General features: G+C 39.7%; 1 protein-coding gene across 1 annotated transcript in view; it reads right to left on the bottom strand.

Annotated features, from left to right (window-relative positions):
- The window catches only part of MYO3A (myosin IIIA), a 1,336,625-nt gene that overhangs the window by 100,540 nt on the left and 1,214,384 nt on the right, over positions 1-21,701 (bottom strand). The window contains exon 34 of the mRNA XM_085630108.1: positions 19,648-19,782. Within this exon, the coding sequence (XP_085486234.1) occupies positions 19,648-19,782 (135 nt within the window). The remainder of the gene's footprint in view (positions 1-19,647; positions 19,783-21,701) is intronic.

Below are 21,701 nucleotides of genomic sequence, written 5' to 3'. Positions count from 1 at the left end.
GTCTCTGAACTTAGTTTACTTAAGTTCAGAGACGCCGAGGGTGGGGAGAACTGGCAATGCATGTCAGTCAGCATGACGTCGGACCGTGGGCGGTCCGGCGTCATGTTGACTGACATGCATTGTCAGACAAGCCATGGAAAGGCAGCACAAGTGCGCATGAGTGGGCATGGAGAGTAATTTTTGGCCCGTGCCCAGTCATGCGTACTTGTGTTTTTACTGCCTTGCGCATGCCCATTAGGAGCCCCTCGGTCTCCTAATGGGCAGGCGGCGGGCGTAGCATAAGCTGTGCCCTCAGCCAATCCTTGCGCTGCAGCAGCGCCAGGATTGGCTGAGGGGTTGCCACACCAGTGCTGACGTCGTGACGTGGTGTTCCAGTTTGAAGGTGGCAGAGGCGCCAATGCGGACGGCGGACCAGGAGCAGAGGCAGTCAGGTAAGTTTTTCTTTTCATTTTATTCACTTCTCCTGCTGCTGGTGGTAGGTTTGGGGTGGTGTTTAGGGTTAGGTGGTAGGGTTGGGGTGGTGTTTAGGGTTGAAATTTGCTAGGGTTCCCGGAGTCTAGGGCTCAGGGCCCGATTCAGGTTCGTGCATAATGGTGGTGTTTTTGTGGGTTTGCGGGGGGCTTGTGTTTGGGTGAAAAGTCGTACCCCTTCCATTGGATGGATTTGTGTAATTCTTGCTGAGATTCTTTGGAATGGCTGGAACTAGTGTCCGAGTGAGTTTGAAGATGATCGAAGTAGTGGAAGTGCGATGTTATCCAATGGGCGGTGTTGGGGTGGTGGAGAAGTGGTTTTTAGGGGGTTCCAGTTGATCGACAGGAACGGGGCTGGTGTGAGTGGTGGGGAGGGGGAATTCATGGGTGTGCAGGAAGTTTGGGAGGAATCGATCGATGGGAAGGGTGTTTTTTGGCAAAGTCGAGGAAGGGAAAGAGCTGCAATAGGAGCCCATGTTAAACGTGAGTTTTGCATGTTTTTGGGGTTCGATTGTAGGGTGTTGCAGGTGGTTCCGAGTGGATTTGCTTAGCTGGGATCAGAGTTGGGAAGGTCTAATTTTGATTGCAAGTGTTTTGAAGAAAATCCATGGAGGGGAAGGTGTGTTTTGGGCCTAGTTTCAGAGTGTGTTTTGACGCGACTTTAGACCTTTGGGAGCTGGCGGTAATGCACATATTTGGGATGTTAATTTAGGGTGTTCTGGCTTGGCAGCTTTATCTCCCACCTTTGTGCCGAAGTGGTAAGCTAGTGTCCAGGTTATGTTACGGGGCACTCCTCCAGCACTTTTACGCCCCGCCATTTTCAAATGTCACCAGCCGCCCCTGGTGCACAGTGCACCAGAGCTGCGCAGGGGTGGGAGGGAGTTGCACTGGGGGAGCATCAGGAACATTGGGAACAATAGGAATACACCAAATAGGAGCACTGAGTAAAGTTCCTCAGGGGAGCGCAGGTTGGCGCTGCAGAGGTGAGTACTGGGTCATATGTCTCATGAGAGAGCACTGGAAACTATGCTTCGGTGAGCTCTAGGACAGAACATAGTGATGTACATTTAGAGTGTTGTCAGAGAGGCCCCAAGAAGTTCCATGTCACGAATCAGTAGCTTTTCAAGATGATTTCGTTTTCTCTGCAATCTGGGACTTGTTTTTTCCCATCATCAACACTGGATTGCAAGTTCTGGACTGCAAATAATACCTAGTTGAAGCCACTAAGCTTTTACTTGCCGGGCATTTTGCCAGAAAAATGAGTGCATATTAATCTTTTTTACCAAGGCATTTCAGTGATTGCTTTACTGTGGCAAGCTTGGTTTGTACACACACCTACTAAAAGGATAGTTCAATTGGCCCATGTACGGACAAGCATAACCACACACGCATGCGCACATTGTCACCTGCATAGCTACAAGCGACCAGAAAACCAAACAAGAGTTATCCCTTTATGTTAAAGGGGCAGTGTCAACAAATCTGGAAATGATAAGAATCCCCAATTTTACAATCTGGTTTGTGTTAAAGAATCACAATGCCGAAAATCGCAATATGCAAGTGGAAAATTATTGAAATATTTTTATTAAAAACGTTCACTATTCATTACTTTAAAAGCCTTCTGGTAAATAATTATTCATGTGAGGGATATATGTTTTATTTTGTGTGATGCTCTTTCTTACTATAGAGGATGGATTATTTATAACAATATTTTATAAAAACGACTTTTGAATGTTTTGAATGTTTTGACCAAATATATTTAAAATAATTGTTGAACTGAATATTTTGATTTTATGCCATTTTGATCCTTTATCACAACCCAGATTGTTATATTGATTATTTGTCATTTATGATAGTATTTCTGTGTTTTTGGGCAACAGCGTTTTGTATGGAGGGGGTTTTAGGGCTAAACTCAATGATAAAAGCAAAAGAACAAGTCAGAATGCAACATTCTTTGGATAAGAAGCCCGAACTGTATGATGGATCACACATAACCTGGGCCATTTGGTAGTAAGAGATATTGGTGGACAGATGCAAAATAATTTAAAAAGACAAGTGACATTGCGTGAAAATGTCATTTCTTTTTGACTTGCTTCCTTGAAGTGTTCTATGCTTTTTAGTGTTTTCAATATCTTCATCAATTGTTTTCATTTACCTGCACATTGAAGTTTTACCAAACTAGGTTTTACTTTTAAATCCAGACATAAAGTATTTCATTGACTCATCTGAATGGTTTATGTGCTGATATATGAACACTTTCTACCTCTGCTGAGCTAATTACAGTAGTTTTTCTTATTAAAAAATGACCTGAAGAAGCAATGACCATTCTTGTTGCAAGATGCTGTCAACGCTATAAATTGCTCAGCTAGGATTGCCACTTCTCACACAGAGCTCTTATTAAGAATCATCTAGATTAGGCTGTGACAGAAATAGATAATGATTTGCAGCATTTATCAATGCCACATTTTACAAGTGGTAACAAAGCAAATGGGTCAGCCTGCTTTCAGAAGTAAAATTGCTTCTGCACCGATTGTGACGTTTGTGGGTGTGTCTGTGCATAAGGGAGAATGTGAGGAATTCTCACACAAGGGGGCACAACTTATGCCCCCATGTTTGCAGGCACACCAGTTCCTGCACGGCATGGACATTACAATCCATGCCGTGCAGGAACCTTGTGAGGCATTCCCATTGCGGGGCCTTTTTAAAGGCACTGCCGCCTTTTATAGGGCACCGCAGATGGAACCACTGTGCCACCCGTCTGACTATAAAAAAACGTGTAAACGGGCGGGCAGCAGTGACTCTTGGCGTTGCGGGGCGTGGCAGTGGCAGGCCACCCGAACTGCCCAAAAGCCGTAATTGGGCCCTTAGTGAGTGCATGGATGGGTAAATGGGGTCAGGGGGTAGAACCTGGAGGATTCTGGGTCAAATGATGAGTGCTGTGACGGAGCTAGATGAATTTCTGAGTGAATAAAAGTATGAGTGATAAATGAATGTGTGTCTGGATGAGTTAGTGACATTCACCCATACCTATGCATTTATCTCCTAATGTGTCTATCCACCAGCCCACTTCTAAATATTCATCCCTGGCTTTTTGCTCAACAGCACTTTGCATTCTAGAACTCGTAGTTGTGGTGTTAGTGTTACAAGTGCATGTTCAAAATCCTTGTAAGAAAAATGCTATAGGCTGAAAAGGCAGTACGAGCTTAAAGTATACCACAGGACATCGGTAGACCCGAACGGTGTACATGTCTCCCAACTATTCCTCCTTCCCAGGCACACATTTGGTTATGGTTCTCTCCTTTGTTACAAACAAACCTCAATGGTAATCTTAGACAACCTCAATGAAGGACTGCACCTTCCTTGTTTTATCACGTGTAACACACGAGTCACTAATGTATCCAGGTCTTTCCTTTGCATTCTGATACTTTTAGCCCGGGATTTATAAGGCGAAACACAAAACAAGTACCAGAAAAGCAACAAAAACCTCTAAATCTACGTCAGCTACTCATGTATGACATTCAGAAACTTCAGGGCTCAAAGCAAGTAAAAACACACTGAAATGAAGCAAAGTGCATAACCACGGAAACACCTTGAATTGTGGTAGTCTGCATGCCTTCTGTGTGTGACATTGTGCTGTGGTAGATGCCAATTTGTGATCATGTGTCTTTTCTTTGACCATCTCTCTGAGTTAGGTTTTGAAAAGGTGGTCATTGTAAGCTTTCGTCTCCCAGCAGTGAAAAGTGCCCCAGAGAGCAGTGAATGCAAGGATCACTGACACAATATCATGTTAAAAAATGTCATTGACAAAAACATTGTATAAAAAATATCGTTTACCACAAAATAGCATTCCTCTACTTATAGTGTTAAGTACAGAGATAGATGCAAAAAATATAGTTGACACTATCATCCAAAAGTATACAAAAATATAGATTTTTTTAATGTATGATGTGCAAAATAGTACATCTTAATTATAATATATAAAATTAATATAATGTATAGTAAATAAATTCCACTAATATGTAATACTTTATATAAATACATGCTTATATAAATACACACGTTTTTATTTAAATTATATTAATTCCATTTAAAATGTACTACTATAAAAAGCATATTAAACAATGGAATTAATATAATGTTAATAAAAACGTGTGTATGTATATAAGCATATATTTATTTATAGTATTACATATTAGTGGAATTTATTTAATTTATATTAATATATATATATTTACACAGACCCCAAAAAGGATACACAAATAAAAAAAAATACAATAGCAAAATATAATAAATAATTTAGTCAATACAAAATAAAATCCCTAAAAACACATTTACTAAAAATGCTATAAATAGAAAAACATTACAAATAAAAACAGATCATATAAAATATAAAAAAAATAAATGAATAATGCTATAAAATATATTTAACCAATAATAGGAAAAGTATTTGAGTCTGGGAGTATTAGATATACTATTCTCACTTCAGTGTATACAACAGTAGCAGCCTAGTCTGCACAACAGTAGGGAAAGTGGTGGACTTCAAAGAGGTTAGATTTAATTTTCCCACTCCAAACAGTACAACAGTAAGGAAACTCCAGAGGGGTTACATTTATTATTTATACTCCAGTCAGCACAACAGCAGTGTTGGAATTAGTCCTTTCTGCAGGGTAATCGTCAGACATTTTGCCTTCCTACTCCTATTTTTACTGAATCTATTTTTGTTGGCCATAGGACTCTGTGCCAGTGCTAATGCTTGTGTGCTCTCCTTTAAACATGGTATAATTGGCTTACACCCAGTTGGCATATTTAATTTACCTGTAAGTCCCTAGTAAAGTGGGAAAGCATGTACCCATGGCTTGTGAATTAAAGTACTAGTGAGTATGCAGCACTTGTTGTGCTACCCAGTCAAGTAGTCTTGCAAACCTGTCTTAGGTGCCTACTATTGAAGCCTGTTTGTGCAGTTTTAAACTGCCATTTCGACCTGACAAAATAAACCATTTGCCAAGCCCACGCCGTCCTTTTTAATACATATGTCACACCAAGGGTAGAACGTAAAAAAAACACAGGGCAGGGTGCAATGTATTTAAAAAGTAGGACATGTACTTTTAAGTTTTACATGTCCTTATAATCCAAAAATTGTCAATTTGTTTTTCACTATTGTTAGGCCAAACTCTCCCATAGGATAACACTGGAGATACCTAATTGCATGGAAACAGTTTACGTTTGGTGTCTTTGGAATAGTAATGAAAAATCCTCTTTTATGGTGAAGTGGGACTTTTCGTTACAATTTAAACATGTCACTTTTAGAAAGTTGGCATTTTTCTGCCTAAGCCATTTAGTGACTGCCGCCTGTCTCTGAGTCACATGACTGGATGTATAGGGCAGTTGGTCTTTGTGTATTCCTCTTAGACAGCCACACACAACAGATAGCTTAGGTGTGCCTGGATGGGCCATCACTGGCAGGATGGGAAATCACACACCCCCTTGCACCTGAATAGGCTGTGCCCTGTCTTCACACAAAGGATTGCATACCCCATGTGGTTAGTCTGGAGCTAGGGCAGAGAGGGATGAAATGTGCACTTCAAAGGGAAACCTCTAGAAGCTTTTCCCACTTCAAGGAGGCACTAGGTATAAATATTAGACCTCAGATACCAACTCTTCAATGCACTCCTGGGCCAGTGGATGCTACAAAAGGACTGATGTGTTGCTTGGCTGCCAGAAGGACTGCCAATCTGCTTCCCTGCTACTCTGCTGCCCTGTTTGCTGTAAAGGAAGATTGGACCTGCACCCTTAATCCCAGGCTTTACTGACTCCAACGTTTAACCACCTGACCTCCTGTTCTGAGCTACGGGAACATAACAAGCTCAAGAGTCTCTCTGCAACTGCCTAGCTGACCTGCTGCCTGGAACTGCCTGATCCCAGCTGGCCTCTGCTGGAGTGGTGCGCCTCAGGTTCTGGAGTCATGGTGTGGCCAGTTGAGCTCCCCTGAAGTTTGGAAACAAGCCCATTAATTGCAAAGACTGCACCGCCTGCGTAACCGCCAATGTGAAGTTCAAGTGAACCAATTCTTCGTGCTGCAGCATTGACCGCCACAGTGACTGTCAACGTTAAGCTCCAGCCATGACTATCCGAACGCCGACAGGATCTTTGCGATACTGCAACGATCATCCATGATGCCTGACGGACTCTTTGCGCTACCTTAACAGACACCTGCACCCTCAGGGTCCCTTTCACTGCAAATGGAACTCTTGGCGCTGGACTGAGACAGTAACTTTTTCAGAAGGACTAACCTGGTCCTTCTGACCGTGCTACAGTGTGGTCGACCTGAACCTGTGACTTTCTACTGGTTTCACACAACCAGATAGCCGCAAGGAGCACTATGTGCTTCTAGGCACTATTTTCACAAAAGTCCTTAAAAATGCATATTTCTGGCTCTACTGATTGGATTTTTGTCATTTTGGTCTTGGTTTATTAATTAAATTCTACTTTATTTTTCTAAATTAGTGAGGGACTTTTCTTGCGCTGTGTTTTCACTTTATTACTATTTGAAGTGCTCCATAAATACTTTATACATTGCCGCTATGTTAAGGTCGACTGCTCTGCGCCAAGCTACCAGAGGGTTGAGCACATGTTAATTTGGGGTTGCTTGTTACACCACCCTGACAAGGATTGTGGTTACTACTTGAATAGGGTTTCACCTCCCCTCAACCAGTAACCCAATTTCTTACAAGTAGGAAAAGCATTGAACGATGGAGGGGTAAGATTTACTATTCCTACTCCAGTCAGCGCAACAGTAAGGAAAGTGCTTGACTTCAGAGAGGTTACATTTACGACTCCCACACCAAACAAAGCAAGGGGAGGCAAAATGTTGGACTTACATTTACTATTTCTCCTCCAGTCAGTGCAACAGACGAGAATGATTAGGACTTTTGAGGGGTTAGATTTACTATTTTTACTCCAGTCTGTGCAGCAGTAGAGAAAGCGTTGGATTTCTGAGGGGTTACATTTACTATTTCCACTCCAGTCTAAGCATCAGTAGAGAAAGTGTTAATCTTCTGAGGGGTTAGATTTACTATTCCTACTCCAGTCAGCACAACACCAGGGATAGTGCTTCACGTCAAAGGCATTACATATATGAATAATCCTATTAATGTGAATTTTTATTTTTAAATCTCCATATAAATATTACAAATACTAAAAAATATATACATGTAATTATTTACAGAATATAAATAAATAAAAAAGAAAGAAAGAAAAAAACAAATTACATATAATAAATTCAACTTCCCTAACTACCAAAACGAAGATGTAATCATAAGTAATAGATTTCATTTCAATTAATACACAATAATTCAAATCACAAATATCATAGCACAAACAAACTTTTACAAACACTTACCATAAAATAAATAAAACATTGTTAACAATTATGAATTGATAAAACAGCTACATATTTAATTATCAATTATTACATTACACATAAATATCAATTATAAAAATATATTAATATACTTATTTTATTCCCAGCCAACTCATCCCAAAAAAGTAAACACAACATTTAAGAATAGATGTGTAACACAAATATAAATACTGAAAATCCATTGAAAAATAAACAGTAGAACAATTACATAATTATTGATGCTGAAAATTCCCTTTCCTCGAACATTGTCACTCTGGAGAATCCAGCACCTCCCTTAAGGGTGCCTCCTGAAGAGTTCCTCTGCAAGTTTCCACCGCTCGCACTCGAACTTTTCATTAAGATGGCTAGAGGGATCGTGTCAGGGTCTCCACTGGACCCGGTACCCCCGAAAATCTGGAAGGAATTCGAGACTGAACTTTTTCCCCCGCTCCATCTAATTTGTCAGCAATCCTTGATGACTGGCTCTGTCCCCAGCCATTGGAAACGAGCGCTAGTCTCCCCTCTACTGAAGAAACCTTCCCTGGACCCTGACTGCTCAAAAAGTTACAGGCCCATCTCATTGCTGCCGTTCCCTGCTAAAATAGTGGAACGGGTGGTCAGCAACACCCTCTCCAACTACCTGGAACAGCACGCACTTTTGGATGGAGCCCAATTCGGTTTCCGGCCTGCTCATGGCACCGAAACTGCCCTTATTATGGCCATGAACGAACTTCAAAGGCGAGCAGACAGAAGTCAGGCATCCTTTTTGATACTGCTCGATATGTCTGCCGCCTTTGACACGGTGAACCACAAGATCCTACTGAGTCGCCTTTGGGAGGCGGGAGTGAGGGATACGGCACTGCAGTGGTTCCACTCTTTTTTGCAGGACAGGCAACAAGCAGTCTCTCTTCCTCCTTTCCAATCTACCTTCTCCCCGGTAACGCACGGAGTCCCTCAGGGCTCGGCCATTAGTCCTATACTTTTTAATATTTACCTTAGTCCACTTATTCGTTTGATCAATAGTTTTGGTATCCAAACCATTAACTATGCTGATGACACACAGATGATCCTCTCCTTGCAAGGTGAGGACTCTATCTCTATTGAGACCTTACACAATTGCTTGCGGGAGACATCAAGGTGGCTGAAGATGAATTCACTTCAGTTTAACGCAGGGAAAACCGAGGTACTCTTTAACAGTGGCTCGAGGATTCCCGGCCCATTCCCCAGCAATTTCTGGCCCCTGGAAACAGCTTCTAAGGTACAGCCTGCGGTCTCTGTCCGTAATCTAGGGGTCATGTTTGACCACCAGCTCAGCATGGAGACCCATGTTCAGAAAACCTCTGCCTGCTGTTACGCCATTTTGCGCTCTTTAAGGAAAGTACTACCCCTCCTACCCACCCAGGCTCGCGCTCAAGTAGTTAGATGCACTATCCTGAGCAGGTTGGACTACTGCAATGCCCTCCTGCTCGGGGCCCCGGAGTATCTACTAGATAGGCTACAAAGAGTCCAGTCTGCGGCTGCAAAACTTGCTTTGGGGCTCTCGTCAAGATCTCATGGACCTTTCGCCTTGGCAAAACTACACTGGCTTCCCCTTAGACAGAGAGTGCAATTTAAGACCCTCTGTATTGTTTTTAGGGCTCTCCACGGTCTCGGTCCTGCCCCTCTTCAATCCAAGTTTGTGTTGTACGTTCCTACCAGAAAACTCCGCTCCTCGGATGCCAAACTGGTGGTCATCCCCAGATTCAAGAAGGTACGTTCTGGAGGCAGATCCTTTGAGGTGACTGCAGCTAGACTCTGGAACTCTCTCCCCGCAGACATTAGACATACCAATGACCTTCTACTTTTTAGAAAAAAGATTAAAACTTGGCTCTTCCCGGGATAACCCTTGCCCCCCCTGTCTACTCCCCCCTCCCTCTTCAGACTCTGTCAGCGCCAGGATGCCTGCCATGGCGACAGTTCGCGCTCTACAAATTCGTAAAATAAAATAAAATAATAAATTGATAATCATAGTAATCAATAGTAATAAAATACATGTACAAAACTAAAATAATTGTTAAACAATTTACATAATTACTATCCAATTAACTAATAATTGTTAATTATTACTTAGTTAACTTCCCATCCTATACCTCTACAAGCTCAGCAGCCTGCACCTAAAATATAACTAAAATAAATCATTATTAAACAATTTACATAGTTCATAATAAATTGCATACTTAACAATTAATTCTAAATTAAGTATTCCCTGGTTAACTTCCCACTCCATCCCTCTAAACCCCAACAATCAGCTAAGACACTATGAAATACTATGAACATATAAATAAAAATAAAAATGACTTAAAATTTCAAAATATATTTTATAAAATGAAAAACAAATTATGCAAACAATAGTAACAAACAAAATTAATATGTTAACTAAAGCATATTAAAATAATTAAAAACGATATTTTGTACTACTATTTCACTGAAAATTATATAAAAACAACAATTTTCTTTAAAACTATATTACTTACTGAAAAAAAACAATATTTATGACAATATTTCTGCACCACGATATTTTTGGAATCACAGTATTTCTTTCTTGATATTTCTGTCTCCCGATATTTTGAGCTCTATATTTTGCCTAAATACTCAAATCACATGTCTGGAGAGGTGCTATATATATCTAGCTGTGGTCTGCCTCTATGGAAGAGGCAAGCTCAGGTGCTATATAGGTGATAAGTGACGTCAGGTTCTCCTATTCTAGGACTAGATGGCATTGAATATTAACACAGCCCCTATGTGGCCCGAGCTTGGAACACTCTCACCCCTAGAGAGTTGCCAGAACTTATAGAATGTCCTCTTCAGCGTCCCTCCACCGTAATCACTAAGAAAGAGACAAAATATCTTCTTATGCTGCATATACAACTACCACAATAAAATGGCCAATCCTGGTGCACAGCCAACATTTTAAATGCCAATTAACATACAATTAACCAATGCCATTATGTTTTATTAAAGTGGGCTGATCATTACGCAAACTGAACCAAATCCTCTTTATTTCCTTTATAGGTGGTACGTAATGTCAACCAGACTCATATGAAATTTTGACACACTCAAATAATTGGGAGTACATATCAACAGCATGACCAACAAAGACCTTATAGAGGGTAATTTAAATAGAGCACTTCACGTTCTCTGCAAATCCCTCCCTTTCTCGATCTTTTTGCAATTGTCCCCATTGGGCCAAGTGGTGATTGCTAAAATGTTGGCATTGCCACGTCTGCTGTTTTACTTTGTGGCACTGCTTCTACTTCTTCCCAAATGGTTATTTCAGACACTTCATGGACTCCTATCAGACTAAATATGGGGAAAAGTGAGAAAGAGGGCTGCGCTACATAATCACAATGCCCGTTGTTAGACGGTGCCTAGGCGCCCCTAACTATGAACTGTATTATGCAGCAGCACAGCTGCAATGGTCGATGCTGGGAACTACCCTAAAAGATTAGACATTCAAAGAATAATAAATGGGGAACACATCTCAACTTGGCTATTGCTCGCCTCCAAACCACTTCCCATCAAGACACAGCAGAAGTGGGTGAAAAGCAAATGTTGCCATAAATAGTACAAAAAGTAAGGACACCCCCCCCCCGTACTACCAATATAGTCTTTACAGAAAAAGCGGGATGTCATGCTACAACATGATGTCCGTGCTTGGAAGGATGTGAGTATTTTACTGGTCGGTAAACTACACACAGAGTGTGCCCTACTGATGTTCCAGGAGCTCAGAGACACATATGGCCACTGGCAGGACAGTTTCTGATATACAACACACTGCAACATACCAATTGCCACTCAGTGGGAAGACCTAGCCCATGTAGTCTTTAAAAGGTAAATAGCAATGTCCTGGAAGCCTTGTGCAGCACCCAACACAACAGGCTGGCTTAGGGACCTATTGAAATGGGCCAAAGTAGAAGCAGACACTCTCAAAAAGATCCAATTGTGGAGAGTTGGGGCTCAGTTGCCACTACTTGGGATGTACATGAAACTGGAGGCCAAAAATGATGGAAGATCGCCTTGAGTGCCAACATGTCCCCTACATTGACTTTAAGTGACAATAGGTCTACCACTTGGACAATTATGAGCACACTACAACGAGTCTGTCTGGCAGCCAACCCCCACAGCCAACATACTCAGGAATATACAGTTGAAAAACTAACAAAAAGGGCAACCGGGAAACCCTGCTGCACAGATCAAACATATGAGTACTCCCATGGCTCCCCACCTAACGAACGTGCATCCCAGTAAAGTGTGCTATCTTCATATTTCTCATACAGTTAATATGTGTCTGATTTACAACTTGCAACCCATCTGTTAGGACGGAGTCCTGTTATTATGAATGTATGACTACAGCAACATTGTTTGTACATGACTAACAGCCTGTGGTGTGCATTGTTACCCAACAGAAACTCGATAAAGAGATGTAACAAAAATAATGTTACGGATGTAACAATGTAATTAATCACTTTCGGTATTTTTAAGCTTTCATTAAAAAAAATATGGAGAAGATGCGTGGCCTATTCTTCCATGATGGTAAAGACTCAAAAAATGAACTAGGGGAAGTGAGATGCCATTTTGTATTTGGTAACTATGGGAGAGCTACTGTGATTAAAAAAACAAAACATTTTTTGTGTTTCAGAAACTTTAGGAGTTCCAGCTCTACAATGTAACCCATCATAGTGAAAGGCTGGGACTTATGTTCGTTATACTTCTATATGGAAATCAAATCAGAGTTGTTAACCTCTATTAGGCATGCATACTCTATATGCTTCATGAAAACCTTGATAGGGTCATGGAAGTCATGCTGGCACAGGTGTTATTGCCCCTAATAACCTTAGAAAGGCAAGGATGGGGGCTATGACAGAGTACACTATGCAAGTGCAAATTCTTTTCTTTTGAAATATTTTTTATTACTAAAATTCACAGTGAGAGTGGATGGGGGAGTTTAACGAGTAATATTAGAAGTTATTGTTAACGGAACAAGGGAGTAACTTCATGGCAAAGATAAAATGTGAAATTAAAAACAGTGAATTGATTCAAATGAATCTGGCACAGAAGTATTCTAATAGTATTCTTTACCAGGCAAGAAGTATGCATAATATATAGCTGAAAGAGCAGGGTCAAACCAGTAAACAAATTGAAAAGGTCTGAGGCAAACATAGGTAAGGACAGTTGTGAAGAGTAACTTGCTTCATTCCAAATGAGGATACAATGTTGTCAATCATTTTGTCTTCCAAATAATACCATTATGCAGTTGCCATTGAAAATGTCGGTAATACAATGGATTTTTAATTCATTTTGCCAGCACATTTTGCCTCCTTCTTCCTCAGGGCATTTTTTAATAAAAACAAATACATCTAATGTGTTACCACAAAAGTATGTGATGCAAATTGTCAATCCGGTCAATACTTTTCTCTAAATTAAGGGGAAAAGTAAAGGAAAAAGACATGTAAAAAAAGCATATGTAACTAATTTGTTTCCAACATGATGAATTCATTATGAATTGATATGCAGAGGAAACACAAAACTACAACAATAGAGAGGTGAAGAGTGAGAAGATACCATGGCTCAAACGATTATGGCGTGAGCGGCCATCTTTAAACTCATCATGGCCAGAACTAAACATGCACACAAGGCAGGAAGGGAGACCCGCAAGAGGTATTTAGATGATTGATTTAAACAACATAAATCAACAGAACTCGAATGAGAATCTGTAATCTACCAACAGGTCGAAAGACCATTACACACTATGCAAAAGCAGTAGATAACAATAAAGCTTGCATGGACATGGCAACATTGCTAAACGCAAAACTAGACGTGAATGATAAACTGGGTAAACATATAGCCACATATACTTGTAATAAGGGAAGCAATTCAGTAAACATTGAACTACAGCTATTTTAATAATGAAAGCAAATATGTCTTTTAAGGGGATTCCACAAGCACTAGGTCTTTTGACATGTCACTCGCTGATTTTGGTACTGTACTGTTTATTGTATATAGCACCGACTTGTATCCTACTGAGGTCAATTCCCTAACCCCATCCTTGTATTTTGCCTATGCTTATACTGTACGCAACGTGTTCATCCCTGTAAAGCGCTCTGATACCCTAACGGGTCATGGTCGCGCTAGAATAAAGCCTCAAATAAATAAATAAATAAAATAAAGAACTCTGAGCACTAGTGCAATAGATGGATACATATTTAATAACTGCCTGATATATAATGGGCAATACTGGTATCCATATACCATGTAGACATACACTATAATGAAAGCATATTAGATGAGTTGTATTTTACCCAATAGGATATCCCTGGGATCTCATTTAAATTTATCAGTTCTCTTGACTAAAATATATGAATATATTAGCTGTAGTGAGTAGCAAGACTGAGGTACATGTAACGAAAAAAACAAATACTTGTTTAGATTACTTGATTGAAGCTATGTAATATATAGAAGTTGAGAAACACTGCAAAGTGTATCTGGTTCTGACGAACTTTGGAAGAACTTTTGATAATGCAAATATAATCGTTAAAATAATAAAGACATAAACTAACAATTAGGTTACACTAGGAGCCGGTTTAGAGGCAAGGCATGCTAATATGTGCAAATGACATCTAACTATAACTGTGAGCCATTATGATTCATACAGTAAATAAATAGGGATACGTGAGACTAAATGAGATGGCCAATTAGGTGAAACAGAAAAAGGAGAAAGGAATTTAGGCTAAGAACATACAATCTCTATTTTCTTGAAAAGTTAAACTAATGTAAGAAAGTATGAGAATTAGCAGAGTATGAACTGAGGAATGTGTATCTGAAATACTTTGGCACATTAGACATTTGTCTTTTAATCAAAGAATGCCATGAGGAAGCTGGACACGAAACACGTGTTGGCAAAATTAATGACTGCTTTGTGTTACTTACACAATTAACCACAACTGTATAATGTTATTATTTGGAAGACAAACAATGACAACCATTATTGGTAATGAAGCAAATTGATATTCAGAAGTGTAAAACAATTTTTTAAAGACAACAGGAACAAGTGTGGATATTATTTATGCAAGATACAAAATACATAAGAGAGTTTACCAAAAAAGATAGTGCTCGGTACAGTTTTAAAGACTGAAGAAACAATTTTCACTTTGGCAAATTTCAATAAATACCTGAGCACTAAATCAAGTGCCAGTAGAATATCACAGAGAGCCCATAATACATAAAAAAATAGGCAAAACAGTGATTATTAAACAAGGGTAAAGACAGAGACAATATGTGGTCCGAATTATGATTTTGGAGTGAAGTATTAAGGCTAATGGTGTTTAGTAGGCGCACCTCTTATCACATTACATGCTTCATTTAGAGATGGGCAGGCTGTAAGTTTTCTGTTAAAGGAGCTCTCGTCTGATACTTCAATGGAGAGCATCCTGACAGAGTAGGGACCATTGGATGAAGGTAATTACTATTCATCACCATCAGGTAAAATCTTGTGGTGGTTCACAAAAAATAATAATAATAAAAAAAACAACACACTGGTAGAAAAATCCTACGATGTTGGGGTCAATGGATTCTTGTTTTTTAAAGCACTCAGGAAGTTTGTTTCTGACAAAACAAAATTGACAACTTTAGTGAACTTTCATAAAAAATAATACCGGCAGTCCACCAAAGTTCTTGTACCTTCAAGGGAACCACCATGATTGGGGTTCCTTTCAAGGTACAAATATGACACGTGGGCCGGTAGTCATCTTTAAATTTGGCATACATTAGTCTATCTTGGTGGCAGAAGTAATATCATACGCACCCTGAAGGATGGAGTACGGCCCACCAAAGTCTATTTCAGGCCCATAGTCTAGGGCAGTTCATTACTGTGCTATATATAATTAAAGCCTAATAGAGCCCAGGCACTACTTACTGAGCCATTCAAATAGGGCTTTGGTCTGATGTCCTCATTCGTGCCAATGGTCCTGTGGAAATACTAAAGGTAAGACAACTGCCCCTGCAAATACAATCACAATGGGAGCAAAAGAGAGAGAACAGGAATCCGTTAGCATCCCTCTAAAGCCTGCCCATTGAGTTGTGGTGTGGTGGGCCTTGGAAATGAACTTGTTGAGGGGGTTATCAAGCATAGAATTCCAGAGATCCAACATTGACTCATCTCAGATTAGCCAATCGACATGACAGGCAGCCTAAAGACTTGCTAGACTATTTAGACCTTGGTGGGCAATCTGTCAATCCACCAGGCCCATGGAGGCCATGATCTCTGCTCCCCTAGCCTTGGACTGCCAAACAAATATAGAGATTCCCACCAGTTTGGAAGCAAAACTGAAGGCACAGAACCTTGGAGAGCGGGTGCCATGCTTGTTGTGATCACTTTGTAAAGTTTTTTGTTTTCAAGAAACAACTTCCAAAGCTGGAAAAAGCTCCCTGCACATAGGGGTGCTTGTACGTTTTCCCCAACCAAACATCCTTGTCTTACATGGGAGTGAAAACAAACTATGATTGCCCATCCTAAATAGTCACCTGCAGCAAATGGGCTGTCAGTTCAAAGGTTTGCACCAGCGAGCCAGCGGATGCTCTGCCAGTGTAAATCCAGCCTTTCCTCTTATCCCTAGAACAGTTGTGGAACTACAAGTTTGTCAGGATGGGTGCACAACTGCTTTCTGGCAGAACTCCCACTCTATCAAGTCCTAAATGACCTCCGTATTCTATGCTTAAGGCACATCCAGACCTTCCCATGGATAGCGTTGAACTACAAGAAATCTTAATAAATGAACGCATTCAATACTCCATGTTAAACATGCTAGGCTTTCTATAACTGCTTGACTTCCTCCTCTATATGAGATCTTAACTGTGAACCTTATGTGCTGACTCAGACATAGAAATACTCAGAACATGGGATTTGGAGTTGCAAAGCAAAACCTAGTGAAATGCCTAGAAGGGGTAAGTTATATTCAGACATGGTACTGACTTGCAACAGATTGCCATTTTCCAGTATTAGCTACGTCAGCTGCTCAGCAACATGGCCACAGATTTGTGAATGGTGTGACCTGCACTGTCTGTGGCCACCTCTGGTGCACAGCACCTGGAGGCCCCTATTGTCTTCAATGGGGCTCTCAAATCCAACGGTTTAATAGAATAATAAGTATTACTTAGAGCTGTTAATAGCTATCAGTACTGTTCTATGCAATTTTCCCATCATAGTAAATACTACAATCAACAGTAAATTATTGCCTTACAAGCAAGGTTAATTTATCTATATATTTACCTTCATCCATTAGAAAGCTCATATGGGCTCTGGGGCAATGGTTGTCAATTTAAAGAGCTATTCAAGTGATTACAAATACACAAACTTTCTCACTGAGCCCTGGAAAGCCTAAAGTATATCCATCCTCTTTGTGCTTATAGGTTTTTTAAGACATATTTTATTGAGTTTACATAGCATAGGTACATTGAATACAGTGACTGTTCTCCCTTCGCCCCACTCCAGCTAGCTGCATATCAATAGAGTCGTTCTTAAGCCCCATCGAGTCCTGCAATGTTCAAGCAGTGGGCAGAACTGCAAAAAGTGGACCCTACTGGCCCATAAACCGTGTGGTGCGAGGATGTGGAACCAGTGTCATATCAAAGACAGTAAAAAGGAGTGAGATGCAAGGTGTACCAACGTAAACCGTAAGGACAAACTGGTCCTGGTGAAGAGAGATGTGCTACAATCTTTACACTTATAGATAGTGCAGAAACATTAGTGTACACATTATCTCTATGTATTTAAAGCTAGGTTATGGTGTGAAATGCTTAAATTGTTGCCACCACTGTCTAATGCCTCACGTGTAATTATTATATGATAGGTCTTCATATTATGTTGTGTGAAGGTATTTTCCTTGAATATTTTCTCAGTTTTAATGCTCTTATGCACAGATACTGAAAAAGGTAGGAAGAGTCGCTATTCAATATTCAATTCCTTAACATCAGTAAATTTGGTCTCTTTTACCCCATGAGAACCTTCTAGCAATGACCTGCCCTCATTTCCTTTCAAGATAAGTGAAAATATAATCTGGCAATATCGGTCTGTATCATCAAGCTCACAACATGCCACCCAAATGACTTCCAAGGAAGGCTAACCGACATCCAGGACACTCAGTGCATGCTGTGTAACCATGATCTGTTTTCTTCCCTCCACCTGGGATTTCACATTTATTGGGTAGACCCTCCATCCTGGTTCAGACATCAATGTCAATCAGGAATAACAATGGATATTTTCTCCCTTTTTACCATGATGGTAAAAAATCCATCAAATTCCCAGATCTAATGCAAGGCCCAAAGTCAAGCATGAAAAGAAATAGGGATTGGCCAAATCAGAGATGTTTTCGACACTTGAGACCCCAGGAAGTTAGTTCAATGGTTACAAGAAAAGAGAGAGACTAGTTATGCTCTTGCCCATCAAAATAATGAACAGCTTCAGATGGCATTCTAACTTCCACATATTGGAAAGAAGATTAATGGGTGCCTAAACAGGCCCTAGAGGCTGTGTAGGCAGGCAGTAGGCCTTGGAAACATCTGCATCACTGACACATAGACATTAACGTATCATGCTGTTTTAGGAAACACAGAAATACAGTTCTGGATCCATCCAAGGATACATAGAGTATTATCCTTCCACAACTATATTGATGGTCCCTTCACCATGTTCCAGAGGCTGCTCACAGAAAGGCGCACTCACACATTTATAATGGTTGGTCCCTTTAGCACAGTAATTTTCGAAGATGATACAAACATGGCTAAATGCAGTGATCAGTCACTCAATGGCACTTAGGCCACATCTCATGCAATGTGGGGAACACAAACACACAATGTCATATTGATTGCAAATTTGCTACCTCATCCCATCATGCATTCAGCCAGGAAAACCATTGTATTGAGTGAGAAGACAACACGGTCCGTCAGCTGGAGTTTTGGGGAGAAACCCCCTCGCATTTCTGTTCACTAGAAAATATATCAACTGATCACAAATTATAGCGACATTATGGGTCTGAAACACTGTGTATTATAAGTAGTTGAACATTCCATTACTTGTCATATAGCCTTTTCTCATCTAGTACTCTCAAGGTCACTGGAAGTTGTAGAGTGGATCTCACAGTTCTGAGGAAGACCATAACTTAGCAACAGGGGGCCGAGATGTCAACAGATATTGTTATGGACTGCAATCTGCATACGTGTTTCTCTGTGACTAAGCATGCAAAATGCTTGGTTTTTCAAATTGTCAAACAGCCATGAAAAATAGTTTTTCTTTTCTTATTAATATTATTGAGGCATTTTTAGCACTTATAACTGCACCAACACAGTGCTGTTTATCACTTAGGGCAACCTTTTTTTTTAAAATTTGTTTTGAGTACCCATAATATTGACTTGGGTGTCTATTTAGAATACAGAATTGGCCTGAAAATGTGTCATCCATTCCTTTGTCTAATGAAGATGTGCGCCTAAGTGATAATGTTTTTCCACTGGTGCTAGTTTTACAAAATAGACACATCGGTATTTAATGCAAATCAGACCTACAATTTACGAATTTGGAAAATGGTTTGGTTGTGCATTATAAGATCTAATACCCAGATATGATGGAATACTAGGTTACCCGTTTCCTTACATAGAAAAATAAATACAACCCCACCAAAGCATGAATGCAGACAATGGGTATTTTTGTATTGTGTGGAATTTAGGTAGCATATATAATATAATTTTACTTACCCCGTGTTAATGAGGGAAGGCCTAAAGCTGGGTGATAACTTATCTTCCTCAGAACTGCCAAGTTTATCTTTAGGTACTTTGTGGACTGATGAAATTTCTTCGTAGTAATCTTCCAGATCTAAATATTTTCCTCCACTGAAAATATACAAGTTTTTTTAAATGCAACTTTTAATGCACAACAGTGTATCCTACACAAAATATATTTCTTTGAGTAGACATTTGTATGCAATTTATCCAAGCTCACAGTGGTTGGAAAGGAATCAAATGATAAAAAAGGACCATTATCCGAAATTTAATAAAGACATAAGTAGTGAATAGCACAAAACTGGTAAAATCTACGAAAACCAATAAAACTTTCTAGCATTACAAACTGGCTGGATAAAAGCACTATCTTCACTCTAGTATAGGCATAGCAACCGTACAGTGTACAATCAATATGAAGTGCCAGTACTTCATCAATTGCAGCATATATTTAGCTTTACCAGGATCTGGAGGCTTCCTTTATGGAGCTTTATGAATGAAATGAATTTTGTTTGGTTGCAATGGCGCATCTCTTTCACTGCAGATCGCAAGCTCAAATAATAAAACGTTTGGCTAGAACACTATCTGAACATACAGACATCTCGAATGAGATACATTTGTTGAGTGTTGGACCATCTTCATCAGCGTTAAATGCCAGGATCTAGTAAAGATGAAATCACATATTGCACTTGTGGTGCAGGGGGGCTCCTTTGCAACTGACAGGACTGAGACTAGACTACCCAGGATGCTATCAAGTTTAAAGATGTATTATAATACAAAACCTGCCCTCCTAAAGAAATGCTCACAGTTGACTAAGAGGGACAATAAAAATTGCCATTGCTATCAAATGTTCAGCAGGTAAGCTACCCTGATTGTCTTATAATTTGTTTTCAGGAGCAAGGGAGCTGAACAATACTTGTGACTAAATTTAAAGCAGCTCTGCTGCATATCACAGCAGTAGTAAAGCAAATTAATTCAGTCTTTGGGGTGGTGCTCATTAACAACACCAATTTTGGGTTTATACAGTAACATTTGTAACAGAAGCACACTAGGAGAAGGAATTGTAATATTAATCTAATGCTAAGCTTCTAATGATGGTGAAGAACTCTTTCTTCATGTCACATGAACGTTCCAAAGTGCACCTACATTGGCTCTTCAGGCAAAGAACATATACCCACATTTAAGTTAATCATACTCTGGACTTCAATATTATGATATGATCAAGGTCCAAATGTAATCATTATGAAGCTCTAGAGATCTAAATAAAATGTGGAGTATATTATTTAATGTGAATTTGCCACATCAAAGATATGCTGTCAGATCAATATCTTACAAAGTAAAACTTGTGGTCCTTCCAGTTATACCAGTTTTATTTATTGTATGATTTGGGACTCCGAACAGTTCCACATAAAAGAAAAAGGTACATTCAAAAATCAACATTACACTTCGTAAAAAGAGAGACAGTGAAGTGCTAAATTCATCATATAAAAACAAGGAAAAACTTATATATGGGAACCATTCAGTAAACTTTCAAGTGCCAAGAGGATTGATCCATAATAAATCAGATTGCCATCGATGGGTATTTAGGAGACTTTTATGAAGATTACAATCTAATGCTATCATAAAAACTTTCAAAATTAAAACGATATAATAAAGTGCGGAGATTTGTAAATTCACAATACAGTACAAGATAACCAGCAGCATAATAACAGTGCAAGAATATTTCAAACCTCAGAGAAAAATTTTCAGCATACAGTACTCGACAGCTAGCAGCAAAAAAGGTTGGAAAAGTGCAAGTGCTCAGAAACATACGTAGTAATCAATCAATACTGTTCTAATATATATTAAAACATTATTTAAAAAAGCTAAAAAATTTAACTTGGGAGCAAATTATGTGACCAGCAAGTGCGCCCATTACTGCAATCATATAAAACCTTTTCGTCCCTATGATTCCAGAGTTCAGGCTTCTCGATTTCTATATCAACATTAACAGACAGAATTCTATGATAACTCATGCTTGTTGGAAATACCTT

The sequence above is a fragment of the Triturus cristatus genome, chromosome 10 (genome assembly GCF_964204655.1).
Source record: "Triturus cristatus chromosome 10, aTriCri1.1, whole genome shotgun sequence".
In the NCBI taxonomy this organism is placed as follows: domain Eukaryota; kingdom Metazoa; phylum Chordata; class Amphibia; order Caudata; family Salamandridae; genus Triturus; species Triturus cristatus.
The sequence above is the reverse complement of the archived record's forward strand: the minus strand, read 5'-3'. Positions and strand labels throughout refer to the sequence as shown.